The sequence below is a fragment of the Mus caroli genome, unplaced genomic scaffold (genome assembly GCF_978045245.1).
Source record: "Mus caroli unplaced genomic scaffold, Mus_caroli_1 scaffold_9, whole genome shotgun sequence".
Classification (NCBI taxonomy): Eukaryota; Metazoa; Chordata; class Mammalia; order Rodentia; family Muridae; genus Mus; species Mus caroli.
The window spans coordinates 10,990,974-11,010,841 of record NW_028227264.1 but is presented as its reverse complement, the minus strand read 5'-3'; the positions used below and the strand labels follow the sequence as shown (position 1 = coordinate 11,010,841).

The following is a 19,868-nucleotide window of genomic DNA, read 5'->3' as shown; positions in this document are numbered from 1 at the left end:
TAATTATAATAAGCCTTAATAGCACTAGAACTGGGCCGAACCTTATAAACGATTAGTATCTGCTATATTTACAATAATCACAAGTTATAACTTGTCATGTTCCATTGGGCCACTCTTAACTCTAATTGGTCAGCCCTCATGGGCATGCTTTTATTACTCACCTAACTCATGGCATCTTCTACTCTCTCCACCTGTTTCTCTTTCATTGTCCTGCCTCAGACCCCAAGCCTAGGAACTAAAACCCTGCCTATCTCTTCCCTACCCAGCTATAGGATGTAGGCATCTTTATTAACTAATCAGGGATAAATTGGGGGGCATATTGGTCAGGGTTCTCTATAGAGTCACAGAACATATGGGTAGTCTCTGTATATAGTAAGGGAATTTGTTGATGACTTACAGTCTGCAGTCCAACTCCCCACAATGGTCAGCAGCAGCTGTGAATGGAAGTCCAAGGATCTAGCAGTTGCTCCGTCCCACATGGCAAGCAGGGGAAGAAGAGAGAACAAATCTTCGTCTTCCAATGTCCTTATGTAGGTCTCTAGCAGAAGGTGTGGCCCAGATTAATGGTGTGTGCCACCACGCCTGGATCTGGGACTTGCTGTGTCCCAGATGACCTTGAACTCTGAGATCTCCTTGTCTTAATCTTCTGGGGTTCACAGCCACTATGCCTCAAGATCTCCATGCCAAGATCCAGGTCAGACACTTGTACCTCCCAGCTTCAAGATCAAGATCACAGGTGAGCCTTCCAGTTTTGAATTGTAGTTCATTCCAGACATAGTCAGGTTGACAACCAGGCACAGCCACTACAGGGGGCTGCATAGCACCACTGATGTGCCTGAGGCTTTCCTTGTCCCTGAGGCAACTAGGGCGAGGGTTTAGAATTAAAATGCATAGCAACAGCCCAAACCAACGTTTTGGGTCTCCATAGCCCTTAGTGACTGGTTCCCGTGATTTGTCTCCTTGCAGGTTATCCAGGCTGTGTTCTTCGGCATCTGTGTGCTGACTGACCTCTCTAGTCTTCTGACCAGAGGCAGCGGGAACCAGGAGCAAGAACGACAGCTCAGGAAGCTCATCTCTCTCCGGGACTGGACGCTGGCCGTGCTGGCTTTCCCTGTCGGGGTTGTGAGTATAAGACAGGATGTACTTAGCACAGAAGACATGTGGGTCCGACTGCAGATTTGGTTTTTATTTGTTTTTTGTTTTTTGTTTTTTTTGTTTTTTGTTTTTGTTTTTGTTTTTGATTTTTAATGAGGGCTCTTTCTAGAAGAGTTCTTCCTTTAGCTGGTACTAGGGACAGAGCCCAGGACCTCATGGCTCGCCCAGGTTTCTGTGTTTGTTTTCCAATGCTGCCAACACTGCAGAAATTTTATTGTCTTTTGGATTGGATGTCTGAGGTCTAGAAATCCTAGATCTGGTTTCTTTTGAGTTACATGTCTTTGGTTTCAAGAAGGCTGCCTTTATATTGTTATATTCTCTTCCCCTGTGCCAGTCTGGGCTTTGGTTCCTTCTTCTTATTAAGAGACCCATATTAGCAATCAAAATTCTCTAATGCTGCATTTAATGTCAACGTACCTTTTTAGTGCCCAAGTGTCATGTTGTGAGATTTAGAGGCCTGAGATATATCCACTGGTGAGGGATTTGCCATGTAAACTTGAGGCCTGCAACCAATCCCCAGAACCCATGATAGAAAACAAACAAGCAAGCAAACAAACACCAAAAGAAAACCCAAACCAACCCAAACCCCAAACCAACCAAACTCCAAACCAAACCACATGTGGTGATTTGCACTTGTAACTGTAGTGCTGTGGAGTAAGAGACATGGAGATCTCTGAGCCTAGTTCAGAATCTCAGACCAGTAAGAGACACTGGAGTATGGCTTCGGAGGCACATTATCTGAGATTGTATTCTGCCCCCACGTGCATGGGCACGAATACATAGATGCATGTGTAGACACATATGTGCCGCATGTACTCAGACACTGATACATGGGTTTGCAGAGCACATGGTTCAGCCCCTGACATTTTCTTGAACAGCCTGAACTTAAAATAATAATTGTTTGTTGGGTCAACTTTAAACTTAAGAGGAAGTCAACATCCACTAACACTGTACTTGCGCAATGGCACCATTAGTGAGTGTTACTTTAAAAATGATGCTCAATGTTTGGGTCTGTCTGGCTCCATTGATTTTCTGTTTTCAGTTAGGTTCCCTCCATAGATCAGCCTCCTTCACAAGTCTGCTAATTTTTCCATTGTCTGCACACAAAGTATATTTCTTTAAACGCCCCATGAGACACCATAGATTTTTAACTTGTGTGTAGCCAGAAGAATGAGGAAACTTTTTGTGTATTTGAGATTGTGAGAGAACGTATCTTATGTAATGCAGTTTGAGAATATTCAGTTGTTGTCTGAGTCTGGAACAGACAGAAGCTCCCGGGACATGGCTAGCATCCGTACTGAGTCCAAGTTCACCATGAGAAGCGTCAGAAAATTCTTTAAATCCTGCTGCTGACCCTTTCCTTCATTTGCCAAGTCTGGGTTGGCAGAGACCTCCGTGTTCTTAGTGCTGAGCTGCCATTTTCTGTGTGCTGAAGTGTATTTTCATGGTTGAAGTAGCCCCGGGCTCCTGAGCCTAACACAAGGGCCAGAAGAACCTTAGGATCCAATCATAAGCTTGCTGGTCCTCTCATTCCTGTCTTCTGAAGATCTCAAAGCATGCATGCTCAGATGGAAGCTGGCCAGACAATCTCTCAAAAGCTCCTGTTTAAATGTTTTGCGATTATACGTGTATTGCACCCCTACACACATTTTTATTGTTACTACTATTATTATTTGTGTATATAATTGCATATATAATTTTATTTTTGTTCTTTTACAATTAAAATACTGAGCCAGTATGCTAATACACACCTCTAATCAATCATAGTACTCTGAAGGCTGAGGCAGGAGAATTGTTGATTCAAGCCACCCTGGGCTGCATAGTGAAATCTTGTCTCAGAAATGTGACTACCTTCTGTGAATCACGTAAGAGCATGAACTGTAAAGACACGTATTTTCTGCATAAACGAAGCATACCGTGAAGTCCAAGGGTCAATGTGTGGAAATTATCTCTGTGATTCAGGAGGAGAGGAGTAGCTTTTCATTTCCACCAAATGCATTTAACTGATGTCACACAAATGCATTTCCCTTGATGTCACACCTTCCGAGCATGTGCGGATCCCTTTCCTGGGAAGCTCCTGACAGCAGGCCTTGTCTTGTCCCTGTGCCTTCATAGGCACAGTGCTTCCTGGGATGCAGGAAGTGGTCAGAGCTCTGCAGATTCACAGGATGAATTAGAGTCAGTGATGGATACGGTGTAAAGAGTTAGCGTTTATGTAGCTCTCTTCTCTTGGCATGGATGCCTTTGTCACGATTTCCAGTTTGTCCAGTCTCGTTACTGAGTTATTTCCCTAAATCTTAAAACTGCCTTCTATATGTTTCATTCTCTCTCTCCATTCCTTCATCTCTCCCCATGTTGATTAAAGATTAGAGTATACTGTAGCTGTCTTCAGACACACCAGAAGAAGACATTAGAACCCATTACAGATGGTCGTGAGCCACCATGTGGTTGCTAGGATTTGAACTCAGGACTTCTGGAAGAGCAGTCAGTGCTCCTAACCTCTGAGCCATCTCTCTAGCCCCAAAAGAATCATTTTGAGTGAAAAAAAAAAAAGAGCACCTGGTAGGTGGATTATTCTAAGAGTCCACTAATTTTATTGCAAGGTCTATTGATGGATGATAGGAATGTAAAACTATAAGTATTTTAACTCAGAATAAATCTTTACCTTATTACCTTTGTCACTTACCTTTCTCCCCCTCCCCTCCCCCTCCCCTCCCCCTCCCCTCCCCCTCCCCCTCCCTCTCCCCTCTCCCTCTCCTCCTCCCCCTCCCTCTCCCTCTTCTCTCTCTCTCTCTCTCTCTCTCTCTCTCTCTCTCTCTCTCTCTCTCTCTCTCACCTTTCCCTTCCTCAGGTAACTTCCCCTCATTTTTTTTTCAGTGTCCCTGTGCATTTGCAATGACATCAGAGATTCCTAAGTCCCTCTCTTACCTTTCTCCATGTCTGTCATCTCTGCTGAAGTGGCTCGAACACCACTATAGCTGTCTTTCCATCATAAAGACCTTGCTCAGTGTTCTTTCCTCCATGGAGCGCTGCTCTGAGAAATCACTGGGAAAGGCATGTCACTCTCCCGTGGGTGCATGGCCCAGAGACACTGCCTCACTTGGCTGCAGAAGGATGTGCTTAGCATCAGTGCCTAGCATTCCATGGGCACACAGTTATAATGCCTTTACCATCTTGGCTAACACAGCAAAACATCCCAATATCATCTCCGAGTCAGGGCAGCAGAGGCCTGGCTTGAGCCTCATAAGGGAGAAGGTGCAGAGGTGGGGCTTTGAACTCTCTGTATTCCACAGAGATGTCCCAGCTCTATTCTCTGGTTAGAGGGTGACTGCCAACCTTACAAAGTTTTCCCAGGTGTTTTGTACTGGCCTCCTGTGTCACTCTCTCTTGGTCAGTTTGTGACTGGAAAAGCTTCATGTTTTAGGCAAAGAACATAAAAACAAAACAGTAGAATGTATCACCCCTGCTCAAACTGTTCTGAAAAAAATTTCTTGGCCAGAGCTTTTCTTGGACCATGGTCTGTCTGTCTGTCATTCTGTCTCCCCTGTCCCAGTCTCTTTCTCCTACAACCAAAGCCGTAGGAAAGGCACCCATAGGCTCTCTAGGTTGGTAGACTTTTACTTTGGTGCTTCCTCCAGGGACAAGGTTAATTGTGAACTGACAGTAATTGCTTTATTTGAGCATGAGGTAATGAAAGAGATTTGGAGAACTTTGGATCTTACACAAGCATCTTCATGGTCCCTTTTACCCCAGGGGTATGTAAAAACAATGAAACATCCCAATCTCAGATAAAGTGTACTTTTGACTCACTGTGACTTGGAGGACCAAAGCAGGGTGGCTTATCTGAACATAGCATGTATCATTCACTACAGTGTCGATTCCCACAAACAGCAAAGCTGGTCTTGATTACTGATGCTAATGGTTGGACACACCACCCCTCCCCGAGTCTTGCAGCTCATTTTGTAGGTTTAATTCTCAGGAGGCTGTTCTTACCATGAGCATTTGCGTCTCAACTCTGTCACCCTTTCAGAGAATTGTTACAAACAATTCTGTGACATTATGTGGTCTGGAAGCACAGAAGTTTCTTAGGAGCAGTCCAGGGAAGACCTTTGTGTCTCCTATGACTTAATCAACACTTGAGCCAGCAGATCCCATTTTAGTTAAGAAAGTAGATATACCCATTTAACTACAGAAGAAAAAAGAAGAGCTTGAAAAGTTTGAAAATTCCTAGCTCAGAAATCCTGTCTCCAATTGCCATTAATTTTCTCTCACTGAAGCCCATGCAACCCTATTCATGTGCAGCTGCTGAGCTTGAATAGGCCCCATAATCAAATCTTGCCAAGGCACCAGTGTATCTTTGTCCTGATGCTGACTTGGGTTGCTTCAGTCCAGATGCCGCCCTAACCATTCCAATGTGGAATAGTAAATATCCCCCAAGGGGTGGCCCGTGGAAGCCCCAGAGGTTTGGATCTGTTCTATCTTGGGATGGGCATTCGGGGTGTCAGTGCAAATGTGCATGTGCATAAATGAGCTTGTCTGGAATTTGGCCTTCATACTGAATTTAGTTTCAAAATGATTTGCTCAGTAACTATTTCTGGTGTTATAATCATGTCTTGTAAACACTTAAAGATTTTACATGTACTGATCAACTGTAGGCTCATACTTGTGATGAAGACTGTATGGTAGCCCTCTCAAAAATACAAGGAAGGCTAAATTTGAAACCTCATTGCAAACTCCAAGAAAAAAAGAGCATTGCAATTCCCAAGAGTTTTTATTATATTAGCTAAATCTAAGCTATCTTTAAAGTTTTTGAGGTGTATGTAAGTTGGATGGCTATACTCCTATAATTCAAGAAACAAGAAACATTGTTTTCTTGTTGACTTTTAAATGCAAGCGTTGGCTTAGATGGGAAAAATGCATACAAGTATCAGTTGTTTAGTATTAATTGCTAAAGATTTTTTTGAAGTCTGTAGTATATTTATTTGTGTACATGTGTGTATACACACATGGGAGCTTGCCATAGCTTCTGGAGATTAGGGGACAACTTTGCAGAGTTGGTTCTTTTCTTCTGCCGTGTCTGGCTGAGCAATAAGTGCCTTCAGGTGGTGAGGCAGCTCCACAGCCGTTAATTACTAGTTTTAATATATGTTAATCTAGCACACAATGGAAATTAATTTGATTCTAGTTGAGATTACAACCAAAACCAAATCTGTTTCCTTCTTTTTTGAAACTGAAAGGGAACTATTTTTGAAGTTCCTCCTTTAATTTATGCTGTAAATTCTGGATTTAACTTTAAAGTACACTTAATACATTTTCATTCAAGTATCTAAAATCAAACCTTTTTCTAGTTTCCTTCAGCCTTAGCTGGTATCTTGTTCACATAAATCTTCCTTTTCTTTCTTTTTGCCTCGGAGATTGAAAAGGAAAACATTAGTCAATTAATAGTTCTTCGTCAAACCTGGCTTGCAGCAGTGGGCAAGGGTGCTTGCTGCATAGCCTGGTGACCTGAGTTCGATCCTCGAGATCCACTGTGGAAGGAGAAAACTGACTCCAAAAACCGTCCTCTAGTTCTCTTGATCAATGCCACAAATATCTACACATAAGTGTGACTCCTCCACAGTAAGGAAATATATTAACCAAAATCTTGTCCACTCTCTGTTGAGTTAATCATGTGCTTGCCCCTTCACAGGAACAAGGAGTTGAGTTTAATTTCCGAGTGGTAGAAGGTTCATAGGTGAAGAGACCTTCAAAATCAAGTAGTCCAAATTATCCATTATGATCTATTGCGAGATAGATTTAAGTACACAAGATCTCACTGCCCTGAATTTGAATTTGTCAGGTTTCACTTTAAGGAGACTAGCCTTCCTAACTAGCCACATTAGCATGTACATAGAAGTGGACAGTGAACAGCCTTGTGTCTAAGATGGTTCTGGAAGAATTCTCAGAAATGCTGTTGTTTTTTTGTTTGTTTGTTTGGTTGGTTGGTTTGTTTGAACTCTGTTTTGAGAGGTGGGTGCTAGGAAATGACCTCCAGCCCTTGAAAAGACATCAAGTGCTCTCTAACCTTTAGAGAATGTTCATATTTTTTAATGCTGGGTCTTACTTGATTCATACATATATGCCAACACATGTCCTAGGAATGTGGGCTGCCCTGGTGAGGCCTGTGCCGGTTGGGACAAAGAGGACTGTCCCTTCAGTCCCACTTGGTTTCTTTGCTTTTCTGTTTCTTGTTCACACAGTGGGGATGATGAAGGACTAGGAAATAAGAATCTTAAATGTAAATCAGTGGTCCACTTAAGCATAAAGGTGTGAAGGAGAAGGAGTTATCAAATTGGCAAATGAGCCCAAGGAGCTTTCCCTGTCCCTATTATCTTACAAACAAATCCACTATGTAAGATGAATGCTTCACACAGGTGCAGATGAGTAGACAGAAACAAGAGTCAGTGTTCCTCTGTCCAGGGAATAAAATGAGCGAGCAGATGCCCAGGAGAAAAAACAAATCAGTATTGACTCAACAAAGGAAAACAGCCTCAAGGTGTATTGATGCGGTTAACTGTTTGTGTCTGAATATACAGAAGTGTTAACTGCAGCTTTGACCCGCCTCCTATTATCTTGGGGATTTTGAGAACACATCAAGTACCCAGGGGCCTTTGCTGTTGCCTCTGATTTTAGTCTTGCCTGTAAACAAGCAATTCCACTCGGGCTTCCCAGAGCTCTCACCACTTCCCTTCCCTGGGTGGTATAACCTAAGAGCTGAGGTCTATCTTCTAACCGCTGGGTTCCCTTTGGTCCAGGTACAATGCTAATGAGGACTTTGTTTGCTTAGTGAGCTGTTTGCCTCTCCCAGCACTTAAGATTGAGTTCCCAACATTCTCACCTTACTTCCCAGAAGGTATGAGCTACCAGTGTATGGTTGTAGCAACTGTTAAATGGTGCTACAAAACCAAGCTGAATGGAACCTAAGCCTTCGCCAAGAGGAGTGCTTGCTTTTCAAAATGTCGCCCAAGCGTTCTGACACAGCAGACACAACGGTTTGCCTTATTGACACTTTCTACCCTTCACTTCCAACCTGAGCTGCCCAATGTTTCTAACCTGGCGGGCGATCAGAGTAAGGAAAGGTAGTCTGTAGAATCCAGACATAATTTCTATTTTGTCTTTTTTTTTTAAAGGCTCATGAGAGACTGTTGGTGTGCACTGTTGTTGCTTATCCTTGATAGATGGTTTCATGCTAGTGACACCATGGTTTTGTACAGTTCAGAGGACTGTTTGGAAAGTACCTGTTTTGTTAAGAAAGAAAAATATTTCTTACTTTGTCTTCTCACTTCAGCAATTGTATGTAGACTTAAGTACCACAGGCTTAACCAATGTGTTATTTAAAGTATGTTAAAATAAGTTTTTATCATGTGGATTGGCTACACTTTTAAAAGAGGAAAAAGGTAGCTAGTTGTACTTGGTGCTCTGTTGAAAATAACTGCAGGTTCTAAGAAGTCACAGTTTGTAACTGCATAACCATAAAAAATATTTTTAGCAAGAATGATCTAGTACATTCCATTCGTGCACATATTCTAATAAATGAATTATACCTAGTCAAAAAACTTTTTATTATGAATTCCCAAAAGCCATTTTGATCTGCTTTATCAAGAACACTTGCCATTAAGTCTACTCGTAAACTTGTAATGTTTGAATCCAACTCTTTTTGACAAGGATTTGAGGTGGTGGTAAGTTCCATCAGATAGTCAGATTCATTCCAGCCTCAGCATCCTGGGTCACTGTGTTGTTCAGCAAAGGACTCCTGAAAATACCCTTGACTGGCTAAGTGCCTTCATGATTTACGAGACTCACAAGAACTTTCTTATACTTTTCTATACCCTCAGAGGGAGCAAAAACTTTTTAGGAAGACTGACATATTCAACCAAGTTATGTTGAACATTAAACACAAGTAACCGTATTAATAACTAGCGTGTGATTTTCCTAACTCTGAATCATACCTGAGACCCTAGATAACAAAAAGATAACAAGAAACACTTGTTTCTTGAGCTTGTGCAAATGGAGGGAAAGCTGTTGCCATCCACCCAGTCCACAACACCCAGTACCACAGGCTTAACCAATGTGTTATTTAAAGTATGTTAAAATAAGTTTTTATCATGTGGATTGGCTACACTTTTAAAAGAGGAAAAAGGTAGCTAGTTGTACTTGGTGCTCTGTTGAAAATAACTGCAGGTTCTAAGAAGTCACAGTTTGTAACTGCATAACCATAAACGCCCAAGCGTTCTGACACAGCAGACACAACGGTTTGCCTTATTGACACTTTCTACCCTTCACTTCCAACCTGAGCTGCCCAATGTTTCTAACCTGGCGGGCGATCAGAGTAAGGAAAGGTAGTCTGTAGAATCCAGACATAATTTCTATTTTGTCTTTTTTTTTTAAAGGCTCATGAGAGACTGTTGGTGTGCACTGTTTTTGTCTAGGAAAAGTACTTGACATTTTGGACCTGGTCAATGATGTTTGACAAACTATTGTGCCTGAAGAGCCTCAAGCAAAAGGAATAGTGTGGATTTTGAATGAGAAATGTCTCCCATAGGTCCATATATTTGGTCACTTGATCCACGGTTGGTGGTACTGAGTAGGGAATGGACCCTCAGGAGGTGGACCCTTTCAGGGGGAAGTATGTTACTGAGGGTGGACTGGTGTACGATATATGATCGCACTGTGAGATTGTGTTGTTTACTGAAAAAAACTGTTTCTAATTGTGGTGTGGATCAGCTGTTAGCACACACCTTTAATCCCTTTGGCTGGACACACTCATAGCACACACCTTTAATCCTAAACAGTGAAGGTAATGTTAGTTTGTAGATGGAAGCACACTTGATGTCTAATTGAGGGGCAAAATGATGAATCAAAGAAAGATTTGACAAAATAGGATCTGCCCAACATTATCTAATGAGAAGAGAGAGGAAAGGGAAGCTACTTAAAAGAGCAATGCAGAGAGAAGGGGGAGGCAGTTTTACTGGGGCAGTTGTACAGAGACAGATTTCAGAGAGAAAACAAGCTAGACACAGGTGAAAACAGAAGGAGCCAGAGAGTGAAAAGGAGCCAGAAAATTAGAATAGATTGCTAGAGTTAGTTTGTGGCCAAGCAGAGCAGTTCAGTCAGAGGCCAAGAGACAAGCCATATTGAATCAGTCAGCGTGGAGAGGAGTTTGAGCCAGACAGCTGAGTTGAATCAGCTAGCCAGAGCTCAGAAAGAATAAGAAAGTGTGAGCATATTCAACCGTAAGTCTCAGAGGCTGAAAACATTCTAGGCCTAGGTAAGATTTTCTGGAGGCTAGAAGCTTCCAGGACTAGGCTTAGGTTAGCAGACAGAAGCAGTAAGCCTCATGAACAAAAATGACTTCAGGCAATCAAAAGTTACTTTTACAGTGGACTTTAAGGTTTCATAGCCTGGCCCTGTTGTTCTGTCTCTGCTCGTTGACTGCCCAACTGGGCTCACACACCTAACACCATGCCTCCCCATCATGATGGAGTGTCATTTTCTGGAAATTTTAAACCAAAATCAATATTTTTTCCTCTGAGTTGCTTTTGTTCATGGTATTTTATCACAGCAACAGAAAAGTAACTAATGCAGGTAGCAAGGGAAGAGAAAGAAGGAATTGCTATAGGGAAAAAAAATTATCCCCATGAATTGGTTTTCTCCCAGTTTCTTGATTCCTTTGACAGATCAGCATCAAAAGCTGTGTTTTTCCCATCCTGATGTCCTCTCAAACTGCAAATCCTCTAGTAACCAGTGGTTATCATCCCTGTTCCTTCATTGTGCAGAAGGGTGCTTCATATAGATAGACAGGTAGGCAGACACACACATGGAGGGGGTGAGAAAGAGAGAAAGATTGATAATGGGTCAGCAATTCATGAAGTGGCTGAAGCAGATGAGAGAATTCATATGCATTATTTGCAAAGGGAAGATGTCTTCTAGGGCTGTCAGGCAGACTGCTGACACATGCAATGCACAGCTGCATCTTTGGCCTATTTTGGTTGCTTTACTTTCTGCTTTATGTATAGCAGAAATCACCACTGAAAAATGTAAAAGGAAAACATGGAAGTCCACACAACTTTCCTATAGGAAGCATTTATTAATTTGTAAAGAAACTCCTGAGAAATGTCCTCATATGACTATTTATGTATTTTCAAATGTGCCTGCACTCAGGAATGCTCATGCTTAACGTTAGAAGGCATATTGTTCATCAAAGAAAATAGAGTCTTCACAACTGAGGAAGATCAACTTACCAAAAGCAAACAAAAGCTAAACCCCAGCCAATTGGAGTTTCTCTTCAAGTGTGGGTGTCTGAGAGGATGGCTTGCCACAGTTTATCCTGAGCTAAGGAATGTTTGAATTATGAAAAATAAACTAATTCAGATTTTCTTTTGAAAAAACAAAAAGAAAATGGAGTCTTGATGTGGTGTCGATATAAAGATAACAAACAAGTTCATTAATGCTCCCCCTCAGATTTGTTCCTAATTGCCACCTAAGTGCATAGTATGCTGTTCTTCTCTGTTATACACAAAATATTTATCTAGTTGTTTATGCATGTAGTCTAGGATGACTAAAACGTAGAACAACATAACCTTCCTCCAATCACCAAAGCAATTCAAACTCAATGGGAAAGGTACTTGTGTATTCCTTGGCATCCTGGCACAGTGCTTAGATATTTGTTTTTATCAGTTTTATTGAAATACACTTTCAATAAATGAATTTATATTAATTAATGATTATAGGGTACATTTTTTTTTGTTTTTGGTTTTTGTTTTGTTTTGTTTTTGTTTTTTGTCTTTCAAGACAGGGTTTCTCTGTATAGCCCTGGCTGTCCTAGAACTCACTTTGTAGACCAGGCTGGCCTCGAACTCAGAAATCTGCTTGCCTCTGCCTCCCGAGTGCTTGGATTAAAGGTGTGCGCCACCACGCCCGGCTATAGGGTACATTTTAAAATAAGTTTATAATATATGATGAGAAGAGAAATTCAGGCTGACATGAGCATCTAAGCTCTGCTACAGGCAAGATAACTCTGACAGAGCCAAAAGGAAGCTAGAAGATTTCTAGATGAACTTGAAGTCAAAGGAAATTGTGGTAAATGGATGGTATTGACAGGTGGTAAAAATGACTTGATTTTTATGCATCATTTTATACTGCATGGATTTGCTTGCTAGGTAGATCAGAAAGCCTTGGTGGTGACCAGAGGGCCTTGTTGCTTATGAAAAGCTGGAGGTGCTCTGTTGCTGTTGAGGACTACTATGGTCGCCTATCTCTTGTTTCTTCATTTTTCGTGGTAATTCTGGGCTTCATTTAGTCACTATTCCCCTTCTGGTATTAGAATAATGTTGACATTAATGCTGTTTTCAAATCACCTAATGTGTTGTTTCATTGACCTCGCCACATGCTGGATGCTTCAGAAAAAGGACAATTCAATTCATCTGTTAAGTTGTATTAGATTGTGTAAATTATATCTTTCTTAATTTTATTCCCAGATCACAACCTCAAATTCCAATTGTATTCAGCTAGACAGTTCCTCTGTGCACTTGAGGCTCCTCTTTAGAGAATTATGTTAATGTAATTGTATATATAACTAGACTGTAATCCCCCTTTACTGAAAATGAAAGAGGAATGTAGAAACAGCAGGGGGTTGATTAGTTAATCCTTTTATACTGGACAAGGATTTACAGATTGCTTTAGAAAATAAGCTGTTTATATCACTACTAATTTATTGACAGTGGTTCTTAAACATAAAACACGTCTGCATGTGAGCTGTATGGAGAACAGACTAATTATTTTGTTTGCCATCACTTGTCAAAGAGAAAAGGGTTTATCTTCTTTGTTTTGTTGTGGAATTCAATTTGATGTGGATCTAACTTTGAATTCCTGAAAAGGTTAGCTCTTATATCCATAATGCTAGGATGACCACATGATGGCTGTAGTCTCGACTGTATGAGACATGAAGCAGACATTGTGGAGTAAGCTTCACATACATCTTGGTGAGGACAAGCCAGACTCAAACCATGGCAAGACCTGTCCACAGAAGCTGGTATTCTAGGGAGCAACTTGCATTTGGATAATCAGGAGTATGAACAAGGCAAAGCTCAGACATGAAATCAGGAGAAGCAGATAGTATTGCTTCTTCATCCTATAGATAGGAGTTTTCTAGAAGGAGGTTGCACATGGTCAAATATTCCTTATTGAGATGCTTCAAATTCTACTAATATACTTATGACAAACAAAGATAATGGATTTTCACTATTTATCTCACATTTAATTTTGCTGCCTTATGGTCTTGTGTATCATGTCTGGTCTAGAGAGCCAACTTAGTAAAATTTAAAGTATGTGCAAAAATGCTCTCTCTTTCTCTCTCTCTCTCTCTGTATGTGTTTCTCTGTGCTCACATGTGTATCTGCATATTTATCAGTGTGTGTCTGTGTGTGTGTGCTCGAATGTGTGCGCGTGCATGTTCATGCTGCTTCCCCAGAGTCATTACCTGTATTTACTCATCTGAAAGTCTGTGTTCTTGACAACTGCAGGCTTTTCTGGAGGACTCAGAATTAGTTCTGAAAGTTTCTGGCATTTAGTTCATTCATGCATCCAAATATTTATCCATCTGAAAATAGTATCTATTACATTTTATATACAACAAAGTGTTTATAAAGCATAAAAGCAATGATGCTGGGGTCCTTACCATCTTCATCAGACTCTGGGTTGGTTACTTATTCTTTCTACTTTTTCTGAGTTTCTTTCTTCATCTATAAAATAAGAAACATAATCCTAGATATTTCTTGAAGTATTTACCTCAATATAATTGTTGTGTCAAAAGATCTTGCTTATCAAGTCTCCTGCCCCATATAATATAAAGGCTGCACAATTGTAAGATAGCCATACTAAAGCACCAAGAAAGATTACATTTATAAAACCATTTAAGAATGAAGAAATTTGTAATAATGGAAAGAAGTCAGTGATTACCAAGTACAGGCATGGTGGACTACACAGAGTTGGTATGGAGCAATTTTTTGTGGCAAGGAAACTCTTGTGTGGTTGAGGTCATTGACAGTGGCTCTACAAATGGGTACTGTGATAAATTTCATAGTACAACATACTCTACTATTCTCTCACAGAGTGCATGTAAAAACTGGCATAATCCATATATAGTCTTTTTATCTAATGCACAACAGCATCCAGTATAAAGGTTTAGCTTGCTAGGTAGACCAGAAAGCTTTCTTGGTAATAACTAGATGGCCTCATTTATGCTAAAGCTGTAGACACTCTGTTTTTTGTTTTGTTTTGTTTTTTGTTTGTTTGTTTTGAGCACCTGAAAGAAAGATGAAATTTCAAGACCTATAAGTCATATAAAGTACTCAGAAATTGCTGGTTGTTTGTGAGCCTAGAGGCTGCCAGGGGCTGAGAAAAGAGAAAAACAAACCCAGGTATGCCCCGTAGTTAAAACATTCCTGGGAAAATCTTGACCAGAAAGATAAAGAGGAATGTGAGGACATAACAGGGCTATCTGAACTGAGTCAACAACTCACAGAACTCTGACTCCCTGCACGTACATGTAATTTTTCTGCTGATGTTTGAATAAGCCAATAGAATGTCACTATGCTGAATTCCACACCCCTAAGCCCTTTACCCCATAAAACCCCCTAGCTTTCAAGCCTCGTGGCCAACATCCGTTATCTCCTGTGTGGGATGCATGTCGGTCCGGAGCTCTGTCATTAAATTGCCTCATGTGATTACCGCAAGATGGATTCTCGTATCTCTTTGGGTGCTCTGTCACTCCTGAGACTAGAGTGGGGGTCCCTGAAAGGGGGTCTTACACACCATGTTCATGGAAGATAATGCCACTAAGGAAACTAGATAGCTAGGCAATTTGGTAATATGATTGTTAGGTTTTTGAAGAACCTCCATTCTAATGAAAACGTCCATACTAATTGCATTAATGGCTGCACCAGTATGCATTCCCACCAGCAGTGAATTACACCTCTATTTCTCCACATCCTTGCCAGAGTTTACTATCATTTATTTTCTTGAGAATAGCTATTTGACTGTGGTGAGATAGAATCTCAAAGCTTTGTTTTTAATTAATTGCAAGCTATGGTTATAAAACACATGAACAAATGGAACTTAGACATGTGTGAGTTTGGTAAGGTGCATGTAGTCAAGTAATGTGGTACCGGGAAGAGGTTGTGAAGTGTTAGAAGCACACTTTGGAGTCATTTTACAGTAAGAGTTTTTGTTCTGTCTTGCAAGAAAGGAAGAACTACGGGAAATGGTCAGTGGTTAAGAGCATTTTCTGCTCTTGCAGATGACCCAGGTTCTGTTCTCAGCACTGACATGGTAGTCCACAACCATCTGAAACTCCAGATACAAGCGTTCCAATGCACCCATCTGGCATCCAAGTGCACTAGACACATATGTGGTACACATACATATATGAAGGTCAACACTCATTCATATACAATGTAAATAAATAAATCTTAAACAATAAGGTCTCCAATTATATAAGACTAAGTATAAATGAAAATGGAATACATTTTAATGCATATAAAAAAGATCTTGAAATGCATAACCTACCTTTGGCTTGTAAAAGTTGAAATTGCAAAATTGTTTATGAATACTTACACATTACAATTAATACTTAAGTGTGTCTCTTCTATATGTCTACATTGATGATATTTTCACCTGGGTTTCCTGAGTAGGTTTCAAGATGGTATATTGGTACTTTTTTATTACTACAACCCAGGGGAAATTAATTTATAAAGAAAAGATACTTATTTTGACTCATGGTTCTGGAGTTGTTAGGTCTTGGGACCTATTTTAGTGACAGCTTGAACTAAGTGCTGGGCAGCATAGAATGTCACATGAGAAAATACTGGGAACTCATGAATATGTGTCTGTCTGCTCTTTGTTCCTCGTGTTTCAAAGCCATCAGGATTCAGGGCTGGAGCCTATGAATGACCTTAACTCAACCTGCTTACTTTCAAAGTCTTCACTTCTAAATACCATCACTAGATTAAATTACACCCTTATAATTTAATTAACAGGTAATTTTGGAGATTAAACTTCTGTGTGAGGTCAGAAGAGAGTTGGGACACATTATGTTCAGAGTATAACAGAGGGAAATTTTTATGGAAGGAGACTCTTGCAGGAGAGAGACCTGTCTGGAAGAGAAGGCAGCACTAGGCAGAGGGAGAAGCTGAACCACATAGTGATTGTAATAGAGGCATACTCAGGGCTCTATTGCTGGTGTCAGAGTATCTGATGCAAAAATGTATCAGAAAATCACTTTAAAGGGGAGAAAGGATTTATTCTTGTTTATTCTGTGGTCAGTTCACTCTTTTATGTTTAGGACTGTAGTTTGGCACAGCATCTTGGTGTGGGGCATGTCAGAGAACAAAATTGTTTGCCCATGGCAGCCAGGAAGCAGTAAAAGAGAACGAGAAAAAAGACTAGAGACAAAAATAAACACTTCAGGGATATAACCCCTGCTGGCTTATTTTGCCTATATTTTCTACCACCTAACCAGAGCCCATTAAGTTATGAATCCACAAGTTAGTTTATTGTCAAGACCAGAGCCTTTCTAATCTAATCACCTTTTAACACTGTTACAATAAGGACTACCAGTTTAGCATGCAAGCTTCTGTAGATATATAGATCCAAACCACAGCAGCCAAACTGGGCCTTCAGAGTTGCCCAGAAGAGACAGAGCAAGGCTGAATCTCTGGCTTCTTGCACCAGCTTGCTACTAGATTTGGCTTGCCTTCAAGGAAGGCTCATGACCTTAGGCAAGGCAGTGGCTTAGGGCCATTCTCAGTGAGCGTTACAACACAAAGCTGCCAGTGACTGGCACTGAGAATTCTTAAGGTTAGATGTGTATGCCCTATGACGACAACCAGGAGAGATACTACAGTACCGATGGGTTATTGGCATAAATATAAGACACATTTTTGGATTTTGCTTTCACCCACATGAAGATACAGGAGAAAAAATTATTATTAGTTCAAAAGTTAGTCTATGAAACTCACTATTTTTATTTAAAAGATCTTTGTAATTAGGAGTAGACGGTAATTTATTTATCTTGGCAAACAGAACCTTCTCTAGCCTTTTCTTTTACTGAAAGCACAGATCCTTTGTGGGCTGGGCTCCATTCACTACATAGTATGAGTCCAAGGTCTTCTGGTCTACCTCACTGGCCACAGTCCACACAGTCTTATGATTCTGATACCTGCATTTGTCTCTTAGGCACTCCAGTTTCTATGTTTGATAATGCTCCAGTATTTTTACTAGTATTTTTTGTAATTTTTTTTTCTTTTACTGGCTTCTAATGATTTCTTTTCTCTGCTTCTATGCTCAGTCATTCATTTAAAGATGTATTTTTAGTAATTCATTTAGAACCTAGGGTTTCAAAGTAGTATTTTTTTAAAAACTTCACGTACTCCACAGAATTGCAGAAAGCTAAATCCCAACTATCTTCACAAAAGTAAACATTGTCATATTCTTTACATGACTTTACTTTAGGTCTTTATTACTGAAATTGCCTCTTCTCAATTTTATTCTCTCTCTCTCTCTCTCTCTCTCTCTATATATATATATATATATATATATATATATATATGTCAATTTTGTGTAATGGAGAATTATTTGATCATAAACTTATGATTCCCATATAACTTTTTCTGCTTTGTATTGTTTAGTTGCCTTCTTAGCCCCATTCCTCAGTGATTTTTATTGCAGCATCCCTTAATTCATTACAAATGATTTCTCTTCCAGTGATTGCCCATCTTTAGGTGAGTTAGTTCCAGAGCAGCTCCTTTACCCCTAGGATAGATGATGGAACTGATCCAGAGCAGATAGACTTCTTCTTGTTTCTGTTTACCTTACCCTAGACAATGGTTCTTTTTACCTCCAACTCACCTCTTTCTCCCTGACTTACTCTTATCATTACCCATGTGTCTGGTCACCTGTAGGTTTTCTGTTGTCAGGTGAGCATGCTTAGGGTGTTCAGGCTTGTTACTACCAATCTTTCTTGCCGACTTTACTATACCCACCTCTGCTGGTACAGAGAAGCTATGCTGGCATGTTCCTACATTTAGCATCATCATCTGTGGCACCTGAAGCCAAACAGATATCAGAACGTCTTCCCAGCATTCCTGTGCATGGAGACCTCATGTTCTTTGTCAGGGTCATTTAATGTTCCTCAGGGGTTACCACCTTCGAGTGCTTTCTGTACTCCTTACTCAGCCAGGAGGAGGCAACACCTCATTCTATTCTTGGATTTGTCCCCATGCTCAACCACTGTAGCAGCCTGCTTGGTGAACAGGGTTTACCTTATGAGTGGTCCACACTTTTATCAGTTCCATCTCTATCTCTCAGAATCCTTATTCTTGGTCGACTTCTGGAAAGGGAGCTTTTAGTGTTTTGTTCTGATTTAGAAGTCTAAAGGTTCATTGTAGGGTAAGAAGCAGGAGAAGAAGAGGACATGCATGAACAAGGATCCAGCTCAAGGGGCGGCCCCAAGGCCTGACACTATTACTGATGCTATGGTGTGCTCACAAAAAAGGGGCCTATCATGACTGCCCTCTGAAAGACTCAACAAGCAGCTGAAAGAGTCAGATGCAGATATTTACACCCAACCAATGGACAGAAGCTGTGGTTGAATTAGGGAAAATCTGGAAGAAGCTGAGGAGGAGGGTGACCCCAGAGATCTCTCAGACACTGAGCCACCAACCAGGTAGCATACACCAGCTGATAAGAGGCCTCCAACACATCGACAGCAGAGAACTACTAGGTCTGGGTTCAGTCAGAGAACCTAAGCCTCAAGAGACTAGAGACCCCAAGGAGTGGGGAGGATTGGTGGGAGTGGGGGTGGGGACATTCTCTTGGAGATGGGGTTAGCAAAGGAGATATGGGATGTGGAACAGTCAGAGGGTGGACCCGAAGGGGATAAACTCTGGAGTGTAAAAGAAGATTAAATTAAAAAACAAACAAACAAACAAGATCTGAGAAGGACTGCCTTGTGTACTCAGCCTCAGGAGAGAGTGTTCCTGTCTGTACACACTGGAAAACAAAACCCCCACAGAAAAAAAAAAAAAGAAATGTTTTCAATAGGAAGAAAACTGATTACATTAAAAAGGTATTGTCCTTGTGGGTGATGCGAAAGATAACACATATAGCAGATATCATAATTTATTTCTGAAAAGTTGCACTGAGTGCCCTCTGTGTGCCAGGTGCTAGGGAACAAGCAACAAATGAACCTCGGTTCCCTTTCTCTGGCCCTGCCCTTCTTACAGGGGAGCCACACCGTGAACAACTGGACACAACAGAGGTCACGACTCTGTCGGGGTGTGTGATAGGGGATGCCAGCACAGTGAAGCTTGGCGGAAACCCTCTGTAGAGGTACCAGGTAAGCCAGATCCATAGGAGTAAGGAGTGCAGCCATGGGACACTGGAGGACAGCATTCCTGGCCAACGGTAGGTAGCAAAGCCCCTGATCCCTGGAGCAAGAAGGAGCTTAGCTAGTTTTAAGAAGAATTGCACTGCTAGTTGGAGAGCGGGCATCACCGCTGAGGTTGGAAAGGAAGGAATGAACAAACCACGTTGGCAACTCGAGAGGCTGGTAGTTATTCCCATATGACTCAGTGAAGATAATTAAGGACCTAATACATATAGATAGCCTAGAAACC

At 41.0% G+C, this 19,868-nt stretch overlaps 1 protein-coding gene across 5 annotated transcripts in view; it reads left to right on the top strand.

The window, feature by feature from the left end:
* Aig1 (androgen induced 1) overlaps positions 1-19,868 on the top strand; it is a 237,813-nt gene that overhangs the window by 38,704 nt on the left and 179,241 nt on the right. For 3 of the 5 annotated variants that reach the window (XM_085842655.1, XM_021174292.2, XM_085842654.1), the window contains exon 2: positions 967-1,122. The exons of the other annotated variants lie outside the window; for them this stretch is intronic. In XM_085842655.1, the coding sequence (XP_085698781.1) occupies positions 967-1,122 (156 nt within the window). The remainder of the gene's footprint in view (positions 1-966; positions 1,123-19,868) is intronic. 5 annotated transcript variants of the gene reach the window in all.